Source organism: Salvelinus namaycush, chromosome 26, assembly GCF_016432855.1.
Source record: "Salvelinus namaycush isolate Seneca chromosome 26, SaNama_1.0, whole genome shotgun sequence".
Classification (NCBI taxonomy): domain Eukaryota; kingdom Metazoa; phylum Chordata; class Actinopteri; order Salmoniformes; family Salmonidae; genus Salvelinus; species Salvelinus namaycush.
The window spans coordinates 18,941,884-18,964,029 of NC_052332.1; the positions used below are offsets into that span (position 1 = coordinate 18,941,884).

The window sequence follows — 22,146 nt, forward strand, 5'->3', positions numbered from 1 at the left end:
AACCGACAAACGTGAAGCTATAATAATGACAAGTGCAGACACAGGCAACTTACACATAGACATAGACAATCACCCACAAACTACCTAATGACTATGGTTGCCTAAATATGGCTCCCAATCAGAGACAACGATAGACAGCTGTCTCTAATTGAGAACCAATCTAGGCAACCATAGACATACATACACCTAGACTAAACATTGCCCCATAAACATACAAAACCCCCTAGACACTACAAAACACATACATCCCCCATGTCACACCCTGACCTAACTAAAATAATAAAGAAAACAAAGATAACTAAGGCCAGGGCGTGACAGTACCCCCCCCCCCCCCCAAAGGTGCGGACTCCGGCCGCAAAACCTGACATAGAAGGGGAGGGTCCGGGTGGGCCTTCTTACGGCGGCGGCTCGGGTGCGGGACGTGGCCCCCACTCCACCATAGTCAATACCCGCTTTGGTGGCGCCTCTGGAGCGAGGACCCTTACAGCGAGTCCCGGACTGAAGACCATCCTAGAGGGCGCCACTGGACGGAGGGGCAGCTCCGGACTGAGGGGTAGCTCCGGACTGAGGGGCAGCTCCGAACTGAGGGGACTGAGGGGCAGCTCCGGACTGAGGGGACTGAGGGGCAGCTCCGGACTGAGGGGTAGCTCCGGACTGAGGGGCAGCTCCGGACTGAGGGGCAGCTCCGGACTGAGGGGCAGCTCCGGACTGAGGGGACTGAGGGGACTGAGGGGCAGCTCCGGACTGAATGGCAGCTCATGACTGGAGGGCAGCTCATGACTGGAGGGCAGCTCATGACTGGAGGGCAGCTCATGACTGGAGGGCAGCTCATGACTGGAAGGCAGCTCATGACTGGAAGGCAGCTCATGACTGGCGGGCAGCTCATGACTGGCGGGCAGCTCATGACTGGCGGGCAGCTCATGACTGGAGGGCAGCTCATGACTGGAGGGCAGCTCATGACTGGAAGGCAGCTCATGACTGGAAGGCAGCTCATGACTGGCGGGCAGCTCATGACTGGCGGCAGCTCTGGCAGCTCCTGGCTGACTGACGACTCTGGCAGTTCCTGGCTGACCGACGACTCTGGCAGGTCCTGGCTGACTGATGACTCTGGCAGGTCCTGGCTGACTGACGACTCTGGCAGGTCCTGGCTGACTGACGACTCTGGCAGGTCCTGGCTGATTGACAACTCTGGCAGGTCCTGGCTGACTGGCGGCTCTGGCAGGTCCTGACTGGCGGGCGGCACTGGCAGCTCCTGACTGGCGGGCGGCTCTGGCGGCTCCTGACTGACGGACGGCTCTAGCGGCTCCTGACTGACGTACGGCTCTAGTGGCTCAGGACAGACGGGCGGCTTTGACGGCTCAGGACAGACGGGCGGCTCAGACGGCGCTGGGCAGACGGGCAGCGCAGGCGGTGCTGGGCAGACGGACAGCTCAGATGGCGCTTGGCAGACGGGCAGCGCAGGCGGCGCTGGGCAGACGGGTAGCTCAGATGGCGCTGGGCAGGCGGACAGCGCAGACGGCGCTGGGCAGACGGCAGACTCTGGCCGGCTGAGGCGCACAGTAGGCCTGGTGCGTGGTGCCGGAACTGGTGGTACCGGGCTGGGGACACGCATCTCAGGGCTAGTGCGGGGAGGCGGAACAGGGCGTACTGGACTGCCGAGGCGCACTATAGGCCTGGTACGTGGTGCCGGAACTGGTGGTACCGGGCTGGGGACACGCACCTCAAGGCTAGTGCGGGGAGGAGGAACAGGGCGTACTGGACTCTGGAGACGCACAGGAAGCTTGGTAAGTGGTGCCGGAACTGGTGGTACCGGGCTGGGGACATGCACCTCAAGGCTAGTGCGGGGAGCAGGAACAGGGCGCACAGGGCTCTGGAGACGCACAGGAGGCTTGGTGCGTGGTGCCGGAACTGGTGGTACCGGGCTGGGGACACGCACCTCAAGGCTAGTGCGGGGAAGAGGAACAGAGCGTATTGGACTGTCGAGGTGCACTATAGGCCTGGTGCGTGGTACCGGAACCGGAGGACTGGTACGAGGGGCTTCCACAGGAGAGCTAGTACGTGGGGCTGCTACAGGAGGTGCAGGACTAGGGAGGCGCACAGGAGGCCTGGTTCGTGGGACTGGCACTGTCATTCCCAGACGGTTAGCACGCACCTCAGGACGAGTATGGAGAGATGACTCAGGTAACATCACATCCCGCACACGCTCTGTTGGGTGGATGTTGTGCCTCAAGCACCAACACAGCAGCTCCCTCATTTCACTCTCCTCCAAACTCCCCATTAAATCCTTTACAGTCTCTGTATCATTCCCATTGCTCACCTCCAATATCAGCCCAACTGGCTCTGGTTCCTTCTTCGGCTCCTCACAGTAAGCACGGGAAGTTGACGCAGGTCTCCTATCTGAACTCACCACACTCCCCATGTTCCCCTCCCCAAGAAACTTTTGGCGTTTCCTCGAGGGCTTCCTACCGCGCCGTCGTGCTCCTTTCTCCAACTCCATTATCCTGTAACCCTCCTCGCACTTCTCCAGCGAATCCCAGGCGGGCTCCGGCACTTTCTCTGGATCTATCGCCCACCTGTCTATCTCTTCCCAGGTTGTTCTCCACTCATCCTTTTCCCGGGTCCATTCCTCCACAAAGCGCTGTTCCCTCCTTTCATGCTGCTTGGTCCAATTTTGGTGGGTAATTCTGTCACGATCGTCGTTACGTGAAAGAGAGGAGGACCAAGGCGCAGCGTGAAATGAACACATATTTAATCAACGAAGACGAAGAACACTTACAAACTAAACAAAACAACAAACCGACGAACGTGAAGCTATAATAATGACAAGTGCAGACACAGGCAACTTACACATAGACATAGACAATCACCCACAAACTACCTAATGACTATGGTTGCCTAAATATGGCTCCCAATCAGAGACAACGATAGACAGCTGTCTCTAATTGAGAACCAATCTAGGCAACCATAGACATACATACACCTAGACTAAACATTGCCCCATAAACATACAAAAAACCCTAGACAATATAAAACACATATCTCCCCCATGTCACACCCTGACCTAACTAAAATAATAAAGAAAACAAAGATAACTAAGGCCAGGGCGTGACAGTAGGGAGACGTCGTTGTGCTCTTTGTCACAGGAAATGCCCCATCACCTGCACCACCTGTTCAGTAACCCTCTGCTTTACAGCAGAAAGAGACTGCTATGGGGCATGGCATGAGCAGCACAATATTGTGTAGAGGACTGATGGTCTTCACAATATTGTAAATAGAAAATGTGTAAATAGTTACCCTTGTTATTTGTTTGTTTATTATTATTATTTTTTATTATTTTTTAAATCATTTATATATATATATTTTTTTTGGGGTGTGTTAGAATAGCATTTATGTATTTTGTATATAGTTTTTTCCTTCAAAATGTATCACTGTACCAATTTGGCCACTTGGGTACATTTGGGTACATTTGTGTGGGACACCTGGGTGACTTCATGCTCAATATCATGTAGCTCGCTCATTTTTGAAGTTACAATAAACGGGTACAACAATAAAAAATAAAAAACAAAAAACGTATGTTTATTTCCTTGTATTTTCTTCTACCAGATCTATTGTGTTATATTCTCCTACATTCGATTCACATTTCCACAAAATTCAGAGTGTTTCCTTTCAAATGATACCAAGAATATGCATATACTTGATTCTGGGCCTGAGCTACAGGCAGTTAGATTAGGGTATGTCTTTAGGCGGAAATTGAGAAGAAGGAGGGGGGGTACCCCAAAGAAGTTATTAAGGCATAAATAAAAGGAGGCAGGTTGGTCGGGGTGGCTGCGCATATAACACGATTGTCTAGCAACCGCTTGGTCGGGGTGGGTGGGCATATAAAATGAGGGAAACATATTTACTTTTACTATGTTACGTCTGCCCCTGGGTCCAGTTTGACGTACTAGGGCAAAGGCTTTACTTGTATTGGAATTAAAACGTGACATGTTTTATAACCCACTGCTTTTTTGCCTGCTTTAGTTTGTTTTTATTCATGCTATTTGGCAAAGTCCACTGATGAAATGGGTTGAAATCGCACTGAGTGAGCATAGAGCATCGTCCCCGCAGTGTCGTCCCCGACCAGCAGTGTCGGCAGGTGCAGTAGGGTTCAGCCCGGATCAGGTGAGGACAAGCAACGTGAGGACAAGCAACGGAGAAAAAAGCTCATATAGTCAATTTACAGTCGTAGCCTACAGGCAGACCTCTCTAAGGTTTTTCTTCTTTTGATATATGTTGTAATCTTATTTTTTTATTTTACTTAATGAGATTACAGCTGGATGCGCTCACATCGGACAATTTAACTTAAATTGAGCTGCTTTTGTGTGTCCCTTTTACAGCACGCAGCAAAGGGAAAGTGTGCAGACACATGCCACAGTCCTAGCTAGGCTACTAAAATGTTGCAGTCTGGCTTTGGTTTTTAAAGCTTGACAACGAATAACCAAAAAACAAAACCTGCAAGAAAACACCATGCAAAAGAGAAACATGTAGGCATATTTCAGCAACATTTTGAGCAGTAACCCAGGCTGGCTACTCAACTACAATATAATGTTGCATTCTACCGCACCGGTGATCCATGCAGCGCAAAAAAATGTAAAACATGTTTTAATTTTAAATGTTAAAACAAACCTATAGCTACGTTTTTGTTATTTGTTATTAAATACTTTCTGATTAGGGTCGCAGCATATTATGCACATCTGCAAGCAAAGCAGCTAAGGCTGGACAAATATTCTTTATAAGAGATAAAATAGCATACCAAATAGCATGTTTTAATATGTTAGAATGCTATATACAGCATTCTCTGTATATAAGTGGACATTATAAAGAGCCATATTTTTTCTAATAAACAATGGCCAGTTTGGGTTGCAGTTGCACGTTTTTTTGTGAAAACAAATAGGTCATGTCTGGCCCGCAAATTCGTTGTTTTTTAAATAGGTCCCTTGCACTGATTGAGTTTGACACCCCTGGGCTAGCTTATCTACATAGCAAGCTAAAAACACAGTGCCTAACGCTAGATAGCTAGCTGCTGGGAGGATGTCATGTCATTGGAGGAGTGGGTGAGTGACCAACAACCCCCCCCCCCCCCCCCCCCTCCCCATATCGTTTTTCTGTGTCTACAGCTAGAGATACAGGTGTTATTTGGTTAGCTGGCAAGAAATGTGATTCGCTTTGCTAGCTAGCTATCTATGCTGAATTTGAACGATTGTTATCCACATTTAGCATATCTCTTAGTTGTCAGTCAAATGTATTTGGCATTGATCAAATGGGTGGGCAGGCAGACAAGTTCCCATTCAGTTGTCAAAACGTGGGTTGGGACAAGCATGCATTGGCAGGCAAGATGCAGAAGGACAAGCAAGCTACTATTCCCCATTGTTTCACTGCAATGCTGATGAACAACTAGCTTCAAAAGCTTGAGAGGGTTTATCCAATGTACCCTTGTTAGAGTTTAGCTTATCTTGCTCTGGCTAGCATTAGTTGTTGATCTTGTTGTTGTTGTTGATGTGCATAACTGAGGGAGAGATACCTTTTTATGGTTGTTTGATCAATAGGACTGTGAAGTTCCCAAATGTAAGAGGACTCCTGTGGTATGTACATATTTGCAGAAATCCATTCAGGTGTATTTTGTGGCTTTTGGCCAATGCTTTGTAATGCTCTAAAGTCGCACTGTTGCTTCTGCCTGTAAACACACAGTCCATTCCAAAGTGAATGATGGCAGGCCTGTGTGGCAAATGGCTTATTTGATTGGCTATTAGCTCTGATTGGCTATGGCATACCGGTCTGCATAGACACCAGTCCTGGACAAGACAGATGTTTTTATTAGGTTTTATTTGCTGCAGTGTCTATTAATTGTCCAAACAGAATTTTCACAAATGCCTTACTATACGTCATTCCCAAACATTCTACAAATTTATGAAAATTTGAAAATGACCATAACTAAATGCTCGCTTGTCAGAAAATAAAAACAAGGTGTCATATTCTTACTGGAGGTGTATATGAACATATTTTAATACGATGTCATGTTACTAAAACACTGTCAGTTCCACTTTAAGTGCCGTTGAACAGGGTATGGTAGTAGGTGCCAGGCACACCGGTTTGTATCAAGAACTGCAATGTTGCTGGGTTTTTCACACTCAACAGTTTACAGTGTGTATCACGAATGGTCCACCACCCAAAGGACATCCAGCCAACCTGACACAACAGTGGGAAGCATTAGAGTCAACATGGGCCAGCATCCCTGTGGAACGCTTTCGACACCTTGTAGAGTCCCTGGCCCGACGAATTGGAAGTTCTTAATGTTTTCTACACTCAGTGTATGTGGATAGGATTTCAAAGAAACTTCTTCAGGGATTTTTCCAGTGTGGCTTGTGCCTGAGACCGTTGCTGTCCACTTTCCTGTGGTGCTGAACTTCCAAACGAGTCACTGTCTGTTTCAATGTTGCTGAATCTCCAAATTACCTATCACTCCATTGTTTAAGTTGTAGTGTAAAATACTTTAAAATGGGTTTAGTTTCAAATCCTGTTTAACATTGTAGGTAATGTTGTTCTCGAATAATATATCTAATGGCTGAAAGACTACTATGTCATATACCATACATTTCTCAGTCTAAATCTTTCATATTAGTCTCTCATGTCCACTGTTCTTTTATTTTCTTAATTAATCTATCTTAGTTGTATATTTGTCGAGAAATGTATGTGTATATATATATATATTTTTTAATCTTTCTCACTTTTTATTATTTTATTTATGTACATTATGTAAAGCACTTTGAAGTGCAATTTTCTCTGTTAAGAAATGTGCTTTGCAAATAAAGTTTGATTTGATTTGATAAATCAACTCTAATCAAGTGCTATTTGCATATGATGGCATAGGATTGCATTCATATTATTGTTGGTGGCCTATTCTTAGATGGCATGCACATATTACCTACCGATTGTGACTGTGAATATCTGTAGAGGACAGCCTGTGGATGTTTATGCGGTTTTGTATAAATTCTAGGCTGCAAAAGATAATGAAGGATGCAATCTCATCCCCATGAAAGCAGATGAGGAAGTTGAATATTGTGTGCATATTGTGGTGAGAAACCTACTGTAAATTCAAAAGGGAACGTACAGAACAGGAAAATTGCATAAAGCAGGGGTGTCAATCTCATTCCACGGAGGGCCGAGTGACGTAGACAAGCAGGTGAGGGGAGTTCCTTAGTGACCTTAATTCATCAATCAAGTACAAGGGTGGAGCGAAAACCCGCAGGAACTCAGCCGTCCGTGGAATGAGTTTGGCGTGTCATAAAGGAACAAGAGACCATATTTTGTATTTCAGTACGACATTTATTGAGCAAATGCTGCTGGGAAATCATTCATGATGAGTAGACATGGGATTGCAAACTGTAGCACCTCATGTATGTTCGGTATTTAAATTCAAGTCCATCCTATGCATACAATAATGTATGTGTGCGCATTTACAGATTTATTTTCAATTGCACTCGTAAACATAATAGACACTGATACAAAGCATGTTTAAGGCTAGGAGTTTCTTCAAGGTTATTTATGCGTTAATTGCTTTGGGTACTGTATGTTCATGATCATGAGTTCATTGCACCATCGTCATTCTCTTTCTTCACTGTATTGTATTGTAGTTGATTGTATTTTTTTGGCTCAATTGGTATCGTCACATAATAAGTAAGCTTACTTCTGAAGTGGACCCTCCCACCTGGGCCCCCCAAAAAACTTCATTTGAATGAAGATACATTTCTATCACTCTCCCATCCATCCATCCATACATACATGTTAGAGAGGGGACTCCCTCCCTGAGCTAGCATGCAGACGCCCCCACCCGTGAGCCCTCCTGTGAACTGCAGATAGAAAGAGAATTAATAATCTGTCCCATTCCCAAATTTTCCTGACCACATCTGCAGAAAAGCTCATTTATAGCTTCACTCAACATGCATTTTAGAAATTTTAGCTTTGTCACATCATATGGCTTCTCTCTTTGCTTTTCTGTATGTTTGAGAGTGGTTATCTTTATTACATCGCTCTAGCTGTATGATTGCTTGTCGTCGTGTCCTCCTCCCTGACCCTCCTGGGTGGATTGGTTGGGGCGCAGTCACTCGGTTTCGGTCACCACCTTGACGGACTTGGAAGAGTGTTTCTCCATCGTCTTGCTGGACACCATCTTCTCCTGAATCATATCCTCAGACTCTTTCACAGTCTCGGTGACAGTGACTGATTTAATGACATGCTTGGCTCCGTCCTCTCCAGTGGTGATGGTCTCCACCGTTTTGGTGATGACCACCTTCTGGCTGGGGTCATCTTTCTGGTTGGGGTCATCTTTCTGGTTGGGGTCATCTTTCTGGTTGGGGTCATCTTTGGTGGGGCTCTCGTCCACTCCATTTGAGATCACATCCGTCTCCTCTTTCTTCCCATCGTCTTTTTTGTCCTCTGGGGCACCCTTCTCCACTTCTCCGCTCAAAGCTGCATCTTTCTTTTCTACCTTCTCTTCCTCTGAATCACCCTTTTTGTCTACTTTCTCTTCTGCAGCCTTGGGGGCCTCTGACTTGGGAGCTTCTGGTTTGGGAGCCTCATCCTTAGGGGACTCTGCTTTAGGGGATCCTAATTTGGGGGATTCAGATTTGGGGGACCCTGCAGGTTTGGGAGATTCAGATTTGGGGGAACCAGCAGGTTTGGGGGATTCAGATTTGGGGGATCCAGCAGGTTTGGGGGATTCAGATTTGGGGGATCCAGCAAGTTTGGGGGTTTCAGATTTGGGGGAGCCGGGTTTTGGGGATTCAGATTTAGGGGAACCAGCTTTGGGGGATTCATGTTTGGGGGATCCAGCTTTTGGTGACTCAGACTTAGGGGACCCAGCCTTAGGGGATTCAGCTTTCAGGGAATCTGGCTTGGAGACTTTTGGGGCCTCAGATTTCTGGACCTCAGCTTTTGGGGCCTCACTCTTGGGGGCATCTGTTTTTGGAGACTCTGTCTTGGCTACATCTGCCTCATCTGTTTTGTCATCTTTCTCATCCTTTCCTTTCTTATCTTTCTCATCCTTATCATCTCCATCTTTGGATCCTTTGTCACTACCTGCAACTTCCTCTTTATCACCACCCTCCTCTTCTCCCTCTCCCTCTGCTGTCTCTTCTTCTCCTCCGCTTCCTTCCTTCTCTCCAGCCTTCTCTTTGTCAGGAGAGACCTTTGATTCTGGGGCTGTCTCCTCTCCCTCTTCCCTTCCTTCTCCCTCATCACCACCTTCTGCATCATCTCCCTTCTCACCCTCACCCTCATCCTTTCCTTCTTTCTCACCCTCTTCTTCTTTTTCTCCCTCCTCGGCACCCTCTCCTCCATCTTCTTCTTCATCACCACCGTTTTTGTCCTCCTCTTCCTCCTCAGCAGGGGCGCTGGAGCTCACTTGGGCTTCAGTGGAGGCTACAACCTCTTCTGAGTCACCCTCTCCCTCTTCTCCATGTCCCACTGCTTCTTCTTCCTCCTCTTCTCCCTTATCCTCTCCTTCCTCTTCTCTGTCATCTGTGGCCTCTGCCTCCAATGCGGCAGACAGCTCCTGGGCAATCTCTTCCAGGTCCACGTCCATTTCAGACTTCTCATCCTCCACCCTGGTCTCCTCAATGATCTCCTCTACAAACTTGTGCTGGACCTTCAGTTTGGGAGGCCCAGACTTGGACTTCTTAGAGGAGGTGACAGCTTGGCGGTAAGGGAAAGTGCTAAAGTGGGTCTCCTCACCTTCTAGGAGTTTCCTGCAAGAACAATAGAAAATTAGATATAGTATAGTGTAGGCCTAATATAAAAGTTAGGGTTGATATATACTGAAAAAATATATAAATGCAACATGCAACAATTTCAAAGATTTTACAGTTCATATAAGGAAATCAGTCAATTGAAATAAATAAATTATGCCCTAATCTATGGATTTCACTTGATTGGGCAGTGGTGCAGCCATTGGTGGGTCTGGGAGGGCAAAGGCCCACCCGCTTGGCAGCTGGGCCCACCCACAAAAGGGCTTTATTACAGACAGAAATACTCCTCAGCACCACCGAACCACCCCACCACCCCTCAGACGATCACGTAGGTGAAGAAATTGGATGTCCTGGGCTGGCGTGGTTACACGTGGTCTGCGGTTGTAAGGCCATTTTGACGTACTGCCAAATTCTCTAAAGCGACGTTGGAGGCAGCTTATGATAGAGAAATAAACATTAAATTATCTGGCATCAGCTCTGGTGGACATTCCTGCAGTCATCATGCCATTTGCATGCTCCCTCAAACCTTGAGACATCTGTGGCATTGTGTTTTGTGATAAAACTGCACCTTTTAAAGTGGCCTTTTATTGTCACCAGCACAAGGTGCACCTATTTAATGATCATGCTGTTTAATCAGCTTCTTGATATGCCACACCTGTCAGGTGGATGGATTATGTTGGCAAAGGAGAAATGCTCACTAACGGATGTAAACAAATGTATCTACAACATTTTTGAGAAATAAGCTTTTTGTTCATGTGGAACATTTCTGGAATTTTTTGTTTCAGCTCATGAAACATGGGACCAACACTTTAAATGTTGCCTTTATATTTATATATATATATATATTTTACACATGATGAAATACAATCTTTTTGTTCCTTAATAATGAGTAAAATTTTTGTTTCTTCGTGTTTAAAAAATATATCCGTCGCACTGTACCTGTATGCAGCAATCTCGATGTCAAGAGCCATCTTGACATTGAGCAGGTCCTGGTACTCGCGCAGATGACGCGCCATCTCCCACTTCGTGCCCTTGAGCTCATTATCCAGCTGGTGGATGGTCTCCTGCAGAAAACAAGACCAAGAGACATGAGCTGGTTAGGAGCTGTTATTACCTAGGCCTATGTGGAACTCTGAAAAAATACTTGGTTATCTATTTTTTGGTGCAGGGAGGATATGTCTCCAAAAGGACAGAACCCTTTGGAAGTAATATGTAAACTGTAAAAAAAAAAAAAAAAAAATACAATTTCGTATTTTGTTCCTAGTAATTAGGCTATATCACAAGCACATTGAAACGTGTGTAAATGTACAACACATTAAAGCGCTTTGAGATTTCATTACAATATCGTTGCAATAACAATTGAAAGTGTGAAGTCACCCTGTCTCCTTGTAAAAGGGCAAATCAATTGATATGTTGGAGACCGTTCTGCGCAAAAGGTTAGGCTATTATTGTTCTGTGAAATAATTTATTCTGACGCAGTGTACACTGTTTCAAGGGCAGCCTCTTCACACTTGTTCAATAGTCCTCCTCGAAATCTGTGTGGGGTGAGGCAAGGACACAGCCAATGAACGCATCGACCCGCGTCTCTGACTCGGCAAAAAAAAAAACGTTTGCTGCATTATGTCTCCCCTTAATTAAGAACCCTACAATGTCTCCTGACTTTCACCAATTGTCGCAGCGTATAAGTAGCCTAATGCTTCAACAAGGATGGGCGATGTAAAAGCCGTGCCCATAAGATGTCAGCATTGTGCCATTTATCTTAAAGCAAATGCGCAGACACCACCATAGCGCAGAGCTTGTATACCTAGATAAAACACATCTATCTATATTAACACAATAAAACAAATATATGTATATGTTTCTTTCTCAAAGTAGGGAACTCTCCTTATAGGTAGACCTAAATTAAGAATAAAAACCTCATAGGAATCGTGATAATATCCTCGCACGACTCTGGCACAATTTGATAACACAATTTGATAGCCTATATGATAAACGAAACACATCTGATAATATTATTTAGCCAACTCTCTTCACTACGTTGCTTCTCTAATTACACAAAGAATACAACTTTATAGAACAGTTCACCATTAAGCCTGTGGCTGGGGGTTTCTGTATGAAAATAACGCCAACAGTGGGTCTCATCATACCTGCAGGCTGGACAGGTCGTTGTTGTGTCGGTCCTCGATGTCATTCAGCTGCCTTTCCAGTGACTCCCTGGTTCCCCGGACGGATTCTAATTCCACGGTCTTGGACTGGAGCTGGCGGCGGTAGTCCGCAATCTCATCACGGGCGGACTTGATTGCATCTTTGTTTTGTTCCGCAGCATCAGTGAGCTTGGAATAGCGGCACATGAACCAGTCCTCCACCTGCTGCAGGTTCTGGTTGGAGTGGCCCTCGAGCTGGGTGCGGATCTCCCGGAGCGCCTCGGTGATGTCCGTCTTCTGGAAGTCTTTCCTCTCCATGGTCACCTGCGACGCCTGCACCTGGGCAAACAGCTCGCTCACCTCTTCCTCGTGGTTGTTACGGATAAAGGCAATCTCATCCTGCAGTGACTGGACTTTCTTCTCCAACTCCGACTTCACTAACTCAGTGTCGTTCATATCTTTTTTGAGCGCCCGGATGATGCCTTCCGTCTCATCCCTGATGCGAGCTTCCTCATCGAAGCGGTCCCTAATTCTCTGGATGTCCTCCTCGATGTGGTCTGTGTCGAGCTGGATCTGCGCCTTATCGTGGTGGATCTGCTCCAACATGGAGCGCAGCTCCTGGAGCTCCTGGTCGTATAAATCGCCTAGCTGGGACTGCGACACCTGCTTCTGCCGCAGCGCCTGGATCTCCTCCTCAATCTGGCTGTTCTGCTGCTCCAGATAGTGCACCTTGTCGATGTAACCGGCGAAACGGTCGTTTAACCCCTGGAGCTGCTCTTTCTCATTGGAACGCTTGTAGTCTCCGTTAGTTTGACTGAAATCAACGCTGTCGGCGGAGCTGAGGAGTGTGGAGCTGTACGCTCTGGCTACCGGCATATTGACGCTCCTCTTGTAGGGCTTGTTAGGGCTTGACCGGGACCAGGACTGAGAGCGGAACCCGCTGGAGGGGGTGCCGGAGGAGCGGCCGTAGCTTGTCCTACTATCCATGCTTCTCCTGAATGGACTCCCTACCGTGTCCACCGGGTGGTAACTCATCCGGTCAGACAAGGAGGTGCGTGTGCAAATGGCTGGGAAGGTGTGCGAGGTGGAGTAGTGGGGTGGGTGTGTGTGTGTGTGTGTGCAGGTGCGGGGTGGATGGCGCTCACAGCATTCTTAGCCTCACCGGCTGTCCTTTATATACGAAAGGCGCAATCGTTAAAAAGGCAAGTAGGAACTGTTTTTACTGGCTCATTGATCTAATGGGGGAGGGCCATGTCTCAACCAACCCCTCAGACTTTTCAAGAAACACCACGTGGGAGTGTGAGGGTTCGTGGGTGGCGGTTTGAAAGGCAGAGGAATAATCACACAGGGAAAAAAGGAAAGGGGCGATTATCATTAGGATGTTTCCAGAACTGGAATCATTCATTCGAAACCATGCAGATGCTGAGTCATTCATTAGGATAGCCTATGTGTTCAGGTATTTATCAGTTGTCGCTTGTCACCGAGTGAATATATAACTTTCTCGCAATATTGAACATTAGTGAGAAAGGAAATGATCGATACATCTCTGCATTTTCTCATTCAAACAACCAATGTGCAGCATTTCTATGCATGGAGATGTGACTTATGGAGGAGTTCAATGTCCCATGTTAATTCTTATGTTCCCTATTGTTACTCAGCAAAAACTGTTACACCAATGCAATTCAGAACGAGACCAATATCAGCACCTTGGAAAGAGCCAGTCCGCCAGACGCTAGCCATTCGTTTAGCGCTAGCAGCACCATGGGCAGCGACTTAAAGCAGCAAAACACAATTCCCGTCTTTATAAGACGTTTGAAAGTGTTCAAACATTTTCTTTCAAATCGAAAGTATTATAGAATGGTCGATCCTTAAATGTATTTAATGAGTATTTCATCTTTGCCAACGAACATGTATAAAGCCGACCTAATTTGTTAGTATTGATGTTATGTGTTTGTGCTAAATCTTCAATATAGGTGATCGATTACTTCTTGACATCAAATCTCCCGATGCTAGAGGGATTATACCATCAGTGACATACCGATGACGTATAAACTGAGACCACCATAAGGGCATAAGGGTTCAATCAACAAGGCTATGCAGGCTATGCATGCATGAATCATCTGTGAGCACTTGCTACTTTCAGGAAATTATGAAGCGTGAAGTTCATCTTGGACAAATTTGCTCTCTTGTGCTCTTTTTGAGACATTTCTAATCAAATCATTTCTGTAGTGATGAAAATGCATCCAGACTGTAGACTGTAAAAATGGAAAGTCTCAAAACACCGTGATTGTGTAATGAAACCATGAAAAGTAATGCGCCTTAACTGAGATCTGGTGTTTGGAGAGTGTTTGACTGTAAACCTAATGTAAGTGTTTAAATAGACGGCATGTGTTTTCAAACAGAAATCAAGTACTCTGAAACACTCACAGTGGTTCTTCAACCTGAATATTGGTGTTTTTAAGAGAGTGTTGTGAAAACACTTTTTGGGGTATCAGTGCATCAAAACACAAAACTGTTTCTCATACAATCAATGGTTTAGAAATGCAAATGGTTTATAGCCTAAATATTTGATTGATGATAAGGGCCTATAGATAATATTGTTTTGAGGAATTACATTTTTATTTGTTCAATGCTTTATTTAGACAGATTAGAAACAGGGGGGGGGGGGGGGGGGGGGCAGTAAAATGGTACATTTCGTTGGCATTTTACCAGCTCAACCAAGTAGCCACACTGTAAGAAATGATTCTGGGGTGAATGTAAATTGACCAAAAAAACCACATACACTTAATAAAAAGGAATTCAAGTCTTGCGGAGTCCGTGGCTAGTGGTAACACATCCGGTTTAGACATGTCACCCCTCTCCCCACCCAAGAACGGGGTTAAATTCCCGGCTCCAACCCTTCCATCTGTTTCTCCCACCTATCTGTATCCCCGCTGTCATTTCAGAACTGTCTCAATAAAGTGTCAAAATAAACCCTAAATATATTTTTAAAAATGTATGCAAGTCCTTTCATTGATTTGTTAATTTCATTTTATGCAAATAATTTTCGAAAAAATCCAACCTAATATGTTGATTAAAATGTGAATATATTTCATGAAGATAACCAAAGAAAAATACAATTTAGTGATTGAACTCACTGGAAGTCTTTGGTTTAATCATCTTGCCACAATGACTCTGTTTTTAGAGGATTGTGGATAATTAAAAAAATGTTGTATGCATGTTCAAAGAAAGACAATTATATGGCGTGTTGAGCCATGAGGTGCAATGGATCATGATGAATGGATATCAAAACTGTCAGGCAAAATTAAGTTCAATGAGGACAGCACCCATTCCCATATTCATGATTGTCAATGGAAGAGGCAATTGCAGAATCCTCAATACTTGCAGTTAAACCTCAAGTTACTCATGGTGGTTTGAACACTGCTTGACAATGCCTGCCGAAACGATGACCAAATGACCAAATACATGACACAAGGTTAAACATTAAGACACCAGAAAAAATGATCTAATTCTGCACTAGACAGGAAATCAAAGCCTCATAATGGAGTTTAGAAGCTTTAGAGAGATGAAACGGCACCAAAAGAGAAGGGATCTCATTCTGCACTATTTATTTATTTAACCTTTATTTAACTAGGCTAAACAGGACTCAAAACACAGAAATAGTGGGGACTTTTCGCAGTCCCAAAATACAGAACAAATTCAAGAAAGCATACACTATTATATAGAGCCCTTATTCCATGGAACCTCCATTTCATATTGCTCAAATAAACAGCAAACCTGGTTTAAAAAAAACAGATAAAGCGACACCTCTCCCCTATTTGACCTAGAGAGTGTATTTGTGTATGCATGATATGTAGGCTACGTGTGTATGCATTGATATGTAGGCTACGTGTGTATGCATTGATATGTAGGCTACGTGTGTATGCATTGATATGTAGGCTACGTGTGTATGCATTGATATGTAGGCTACGTGTGCCTTTAAAAAAAATGTATGTCCTTGAGCTGTTTTTGTCTATTGATGTTCTGTATTATGTCATTCTGTATTATGTTTCATCTTTTGTGTGGACCCAAGGAAGAGTAGCTGCTGCTTTTGCAACAGCTAATGGGGATCCTAATAAAATACCAAATACCAAACCTTTTCAGTTAGTGCTCCCGATCCCTAGCAAGGTGTTACACAACACTTGATAAAGTGGTGTTACAACACACCATGTAATGTTTCAAAACATTTCAGGATGATGTGTTTCACTACTCCAGCAAAGTTAAGGTTTCGTCTCCTTCAAGTTGTTGGCAGCTCATTTGCCACTAGTTTGAGTGTTGTTACAAAACACTTCATTTTAACAGTGTAACATTGTTTCTATAATATAATGTCTCCCTCGTGGTTCAGAATCTTATCTGGCCATCTGAATGGGTGCTCCCTGCACAGTAACACTCATGAGTATGGATGGCTCAGCCTGACAGATTGATGACTACTGCCTATATCTGGTGGTCTTTGAGATCATTTTCAATCATCTGCAAGGTTTCAGACAGAGCTAGTTTCCTTTGGGAGATAAGATGTCTGGTGGATTCTGGAGCAGACCGCTAACTGTATTTTCACAGATGCATAATACTGTACAATCCATAAACGATTCTTTATGATCTTTGATTAGTCATGCAAGATAGCTGGTGTATTTTAACTCACTCATTTTGTTAATCCACCAAAGTTCTGTAATTATATTTAGCCCACCCATGAGCTGTGGTTTTATATCACTTCTGCAGCCTCAAAAGGACTGTAACTCTATCTGTCTAACTCTAACAATGATGGGAAACACCAACTGCTCAGTACTCACAATTTAGAGGGCTTATCTCTTCTTAGCATATTATATTATTTTTTTCTCTGAGAGCTTAACTAATTGGAAGAAAAGTACTTTTGTGAATAGAGTCATTACACGTTTGAATTTTCAGCATGTTAACGTTAGACCCCCTCCATTGGATTTTACATTGAATCTGAGCAAAATCAGAAGTAATTGGACTGCTCTTAGAGTCCTGAATATGAGTACAATCAGTATACCATATTATCTAGCAGTTTCTCTTCAGGACAATATTTCACTTTGATTAATATGCTTTCGCTAAGAGATACAGAATATAATGCATAAGTTAGTCTTTGGGTTGTGGCTGAGACGCCATGGGACGGAGAGGCTGCTATCTCCTCCCTACATTGAGATGTTTTCTCTAAGGAGTGAAGCCGCAGTGTTGGTTGCCAGATCTGATTGGCTGCAGTCTGCTGTCATTCTTATTGATCCCCCATCAATCCTGCTCTAATCCTTTCAGAGGTAACAGAGGTCACTGCAAACCCTGTAGCTGCAACTGCTGCACCTAATGCAACAAAATGGCTGTCTCAGGTTTTGGCCAATAGGTTGCCTTAGATGGCCATATTTCATCGAATGAAAACTGGCGAGGCTATTTTTGACAAATGACAAGGCTATTTTTGCCCCCCCAGAACATTATTACACACAAAATGAAAATCAATAAGATTTGAATTGTGTTTTTCAGGATTGATTCAGATGCTCCAGTCACCTTTAACATAATTTGTTTTATACCAAAGGAATAAGAGGGGAGAATAAGTTATTCCCATTTCTGAGATTGAATTAGACTTTTCTCATTAATCACCCGTCTGTATTCTGTTATCTCACTCATTGTTTTTCCATCGCAACAGCTAGCTCTGCAGAGCGAACCCTAATGCGTTTGAGAGCTCAGCCAATTTTAGATTGTGTTTGTACCAGAGAGAGAGAGAGAGAGAAGGGGACAGAGAGAGAGAGAGAGAGAGAGAGAGGGACAAGGAGAGAAAAAACAGAGGTAGTTACTGTGAATCTCCGAGCAGAATGTGTGAATGTGTGTACTAGAGGTTACTTGGGTGATTATACTTGTATAAAGCACTAACTCACTTTCTCCGTGCTGATCCTTCAGTGTCCTAGACCACTGGCCTCTGTTCATTGCCTCTCTCTCTCTCTGCTTTCCTGCTGGCCTCAGCCTTTTAAACATGTAAATCACCACACAAGTACAATAGGCCAGCCACTCAGCCTTCAAGGTGCTTTTGGCTGGCACAGCTAGGGGTGGTGTGATGCATGGATGGGGTAGAGAAAGGGGTGTTGTTTAAATTCAGTCTGGGGCTCGGGCTCCAACGCACTGCAGAAGGCTTGGAGTGCTTTGGCACTGCAGCAGAAGCAGGCTGTGAACAGAGAGCAAGCAGCCAAGCCCAGCCCAGGCTACAGAGCAGAGCTCTCCCTGCTAGCTCCCAATGACGTCCTGCATCCCCCTGCAACACCCTGGCCACCATCAACGCAGACTCAGCTTCAAACAGGAAGGAATGTCACGGCTGTTGAAAGATGAGGACCATGGTGCAGAGTGGTGAGCGTACATTTTCTTTATTAAATCAAAATGACGCAGAACAAAACAATAAACACTACAAAACCAAACCGTGAAGCTCAAAGGCTATGTGCCCTAAACAAAGTGAACTTCCCACAAAGACAGGTGGGAAAAAAGGCTACCTAAGTATGGTTCCCAATCAGAGACAACGGTAGACAGCTGTCCCTGATTGAGAACCATACCCGGCCAAAACATAGAAATAGAAAATCATAGAAACACAAAACATAGAATGCCCACCCCAACTCACACCCTGACCAAACCAAAATAGAGACATAAAAAGGATCTCTAAGGTCAGGGCGTGACAAGGAGACCCGCCCCAGACCTGATATAGGTTCACTTAGATTAAAGTCTCATCTGTTCTTATAACTTATCTTATCAAATCTTATTAAATAAGATAAGTGTATCAATAAAGTTATGTTCAGGAGCATCTTCTTGACACCCAACAGGATCTTACAAACTCAGTTCCCCTCTCATGTTCTATTATGTATGTCTCTACACATTATTTAATGCATGAGCGACTACATTAATTCAAAGATAGTAGAGAGCGCCACAAGAGATCCCTCTGGCCAAAGAAGGGAAAGGTAGGCAGAAGAGAGGTCATTGGATATATATAGGTAATCAATACAAGTACTGGGGTGATTAATCTGATACTTATTGGAGCTAATAGGGCGTGGCAGAGGAACAGAGATGTAAATAAGTAGATCCAGAAAACACAGTTTGGCAAATCACACCACCATGCACTGAAATACAAGTCTCTGGCTAGCACACTGCATCATCAGCTAGATGCAAGGATTACTGAAGTATGACAATTGGGTAATATTTATTATTATTGTTATTATTATTTCCACCACTGCCAGAGTGCTGGCCATGCTCGCGATGGAAGTTACTCCTTACAAAAAAGCACATCAAATTTGCAGTTTCACATTTGAAAATTGCATTTTCACATGTTAAATCAATTCACATGTTGAGCTAAAATTTCTGATTTGAAGCCATATTTTCACATGTATTACATTTAGAATTCACATGTTAAAATCAACTCCACGTGAAAATATCACGTCTGAAAATCCTCATATTTGAAAAATCTAATTAGCAGGTTCACATGTAAGAAGAGTCCACATGTAAAAAATTTACTTTCACATGTGGAATTGCATTTTCACATGTGAAAAACAATCAAATGTAAAAATCGAATTTGCAGTTTCATATTTGAAAAACTTACACATCTGATTGTTCTTCACATGTGAACTTGCAATTCCACATGTGAAAGTGAAAATCTAATTTGCAGTTTCACATGTTAATGTAAGAAAACGCATTAAATTAAGACAAACACTGTATAACCTAAAAAACATGGTTAAAACTATAATTTTGATATCATGGATGGTCATTGAGAGTGGTTGCATTTCTCCAGCCCCATCCCTCAGCTTTTTACTAAAACTGTGGCAGAATGAGCACCTTGTTAATGTTTAAATTAAGAATTGCCGCTTTAAACACCTTTAATATGGTAAAAGTGTTATTATATGGTACAATCCTCGAGTGAGTGAATTACTTTTGTGCCATTAACCTGTCTTGGGGGCGGTAAAGAATATAATGGCCCTCCATGTCCTCCTCACTATGGCTTCAAACCCCAAGGCAGACCCACCCAGCCCTTCAGACAGGCAGGCTGGCCTCTGCCTGCTGAGAGAGGGGGGCACGGATACTGGGGTGTCACTCCAAGCCTGGCTTACTGTTAGGGATCACTGTAGCAAGGGTTGACGTTAGTATTAGCCTGTTCCAGGTGCCCAGGTTTCCTGATTTGTTGAGGGTAACCACTACAGCAAGCAACAGTTCATGGGCAGCAGGTATCCTAGCATTTAAGAATGTTGAGACTGTACCCGAAAGGTTGCTGGTTTGAATTCCTGAGCCGACTAGGTGAAAAATCTGCCGATGTGCTCTTGAGTAAGGCATTAAACCCTAATTGCTCCTGTAAGCTATATTGAATTGTTTTAATTAAGAGGGTCATAACAAGGATCATTTTGCTATTTGATTTAGAATTTTAAGAGCTAAACAATCGACATGTACAGTGCATTCGCAAAGCATTCAAAACCTTTGACTTTTTCCACATTTTGTGACGTTACAGCCTTATTCTAAATAGCCCATAATGACGAAGCAATAACAGGTTTTTAGACAATTTTTCAAATGTATTAAACATAAAAAAATTAAATATCACATTTACATAAGTATTAAGACCCTTTGCTATGAGACTCGAAATTGAGCTCAGGTGCATGCTGTTTCCATGAATCATCCTTCAGATGTTTCTATAACTTGATTGGAGTCCACCTGTGGTAAATTCAATTGTATGGACATGATTTGCAAAGGCACACACCTGTCTATATAAGGTCCCACAGTTGACAGTGCATGTCAGAGAAAAAAATTCAAGCCATGAGGTCAAGGAAATTGTCCATTGAGCTCCGAGACAGGATTGTGTTGAGACACAGATCTGGGGAAGGGTACCAAAAAATTTATTCAGCATTGAGGATCCCCAAGAACACAGTGGCTTCTTCCTAAATGGAAGACGTTTGGAACCACCAAAACATCTTCTGAGCAATCGTGGGGGAGCGGACATGGTCAGGGAGGTGACCAAGAACCCGATGGTCACTCTGACAGATATCCAGTTCCTCTGTGGAGATGGGAGAACCTTCCAGAAGGACAACCATCTCTGCAGCACTCCACCAATCAGGCCTTTATGGTAGAGTGGCCAGACGGAAGCCACTCCTGAGTAAAAGGCACATGACAAACCACTTGGAGTTTGCCAAAAGGCACTTAAAGGACTCTCAGACCATGAGAAACAAGATTCTCTGGTCTGATGAAAACAAGATTGAACTCTTTGGCCTGAATGCCAAGCGTCACACCTGGAGGAAACCTGGAACCATCCAGTTTTTCAGCGACAGAGACTGAGAGACTAGTCAGGATCGAGGGAATGATGGACGGAGCAAAGTACAGAGAGATCCTTGATGAAAACCTGCTCCAGAGCGCACAGGACCTCAACAATTTCTAAAAACCTGTTTTTGCTTTGTCATGAGGTATTGTGTGTAGGGATTGATGAGAGGAAAAAAATATTTTATACATTTTAGAATAAGGCTGTAATGTAACAAAATGTGTAAAACATCAAGGGGTCTGAATACTTTTTGAATGCACTGTACGTGTTTGTGAGAGTCTCACCTTTACACAGTGTGCAGCCCAAATTGTTCGGACGCTGTTCGGACGCTAAGACGCTTGTGGGGGTCGTAGGCCAAACCATTCAGACAATTTTTTGAGAAGACTGATTTTCGGGATGTCTCATGGTCTGACAAACACCTCTCTAGCTCTGTCACCTTTCACCTCAAAAGCGGAAGCGTTACATAGGTGGATGCGGTGGATTGAGACCCTTCGAATGCAAAAAAACAGATACAATATCTCTAGCTTAAATTGACTGATTATTATGGGGATGATTGTATTATGTTAATTAGATTTCCTTGGGGGCGCGAACATCGACCTCCGGGGGTTTAATATCGAGCAAAACTTTTGAAGTTGAGAACAAAGTTGTTGGTTTAACAAACAAACATAATGATATTGAAATCCAAACATAAACCCAAAAGTATTGATAGTAAAATAAAATATTGCGTGTCAACACCAGCAAAAATCCCCTTTTTCAGCTGAAAGACAATGCCCTTTGATTTTGTACTTACTTTTGATGTTGTACAACAATTTAAATCAACAAGTCTTCGTTTTAGTCAAAGTATGATACATTTGGGCTTGAACAGGGAAATCCGACACGGGAGTGTGGCCAATGGCATGGATGGAGT

The 22,146-nt window shown here is 44.1% G+C and overlaps 1 protein-coding gene across 1 annotated transcript; it reads right to left on the reverse strand.

The window, feature by feature from the left end:
• Positions 1–8,137: 8,137 nt before the first annotated feature.
• LOC120021823 (neurofilament medium polypeptide-like) lies at positions 8,138–12,961 on the reverse strand. The gene is made up of 5 exons (XM_038965674.1): positions 11,930–12,961; positions 10,722–10,846; positions 9,310–9,782; positions 8,806–9,264; positions 8,138–8,673 (listed from the first exon to the last, which is right to left on the reverse strand). The coding sequence occupies exons 1-5, from the start codon at positions 12,959–12,961 to the stop codon at positions 8,138–8,140; spliced, it is 2,625 nt and encodes an 874-aa protein (XP_038821602.1).
• Between the last annotated feature and the right edge of the window lie 9,185 nt (positions 12,962–22,146).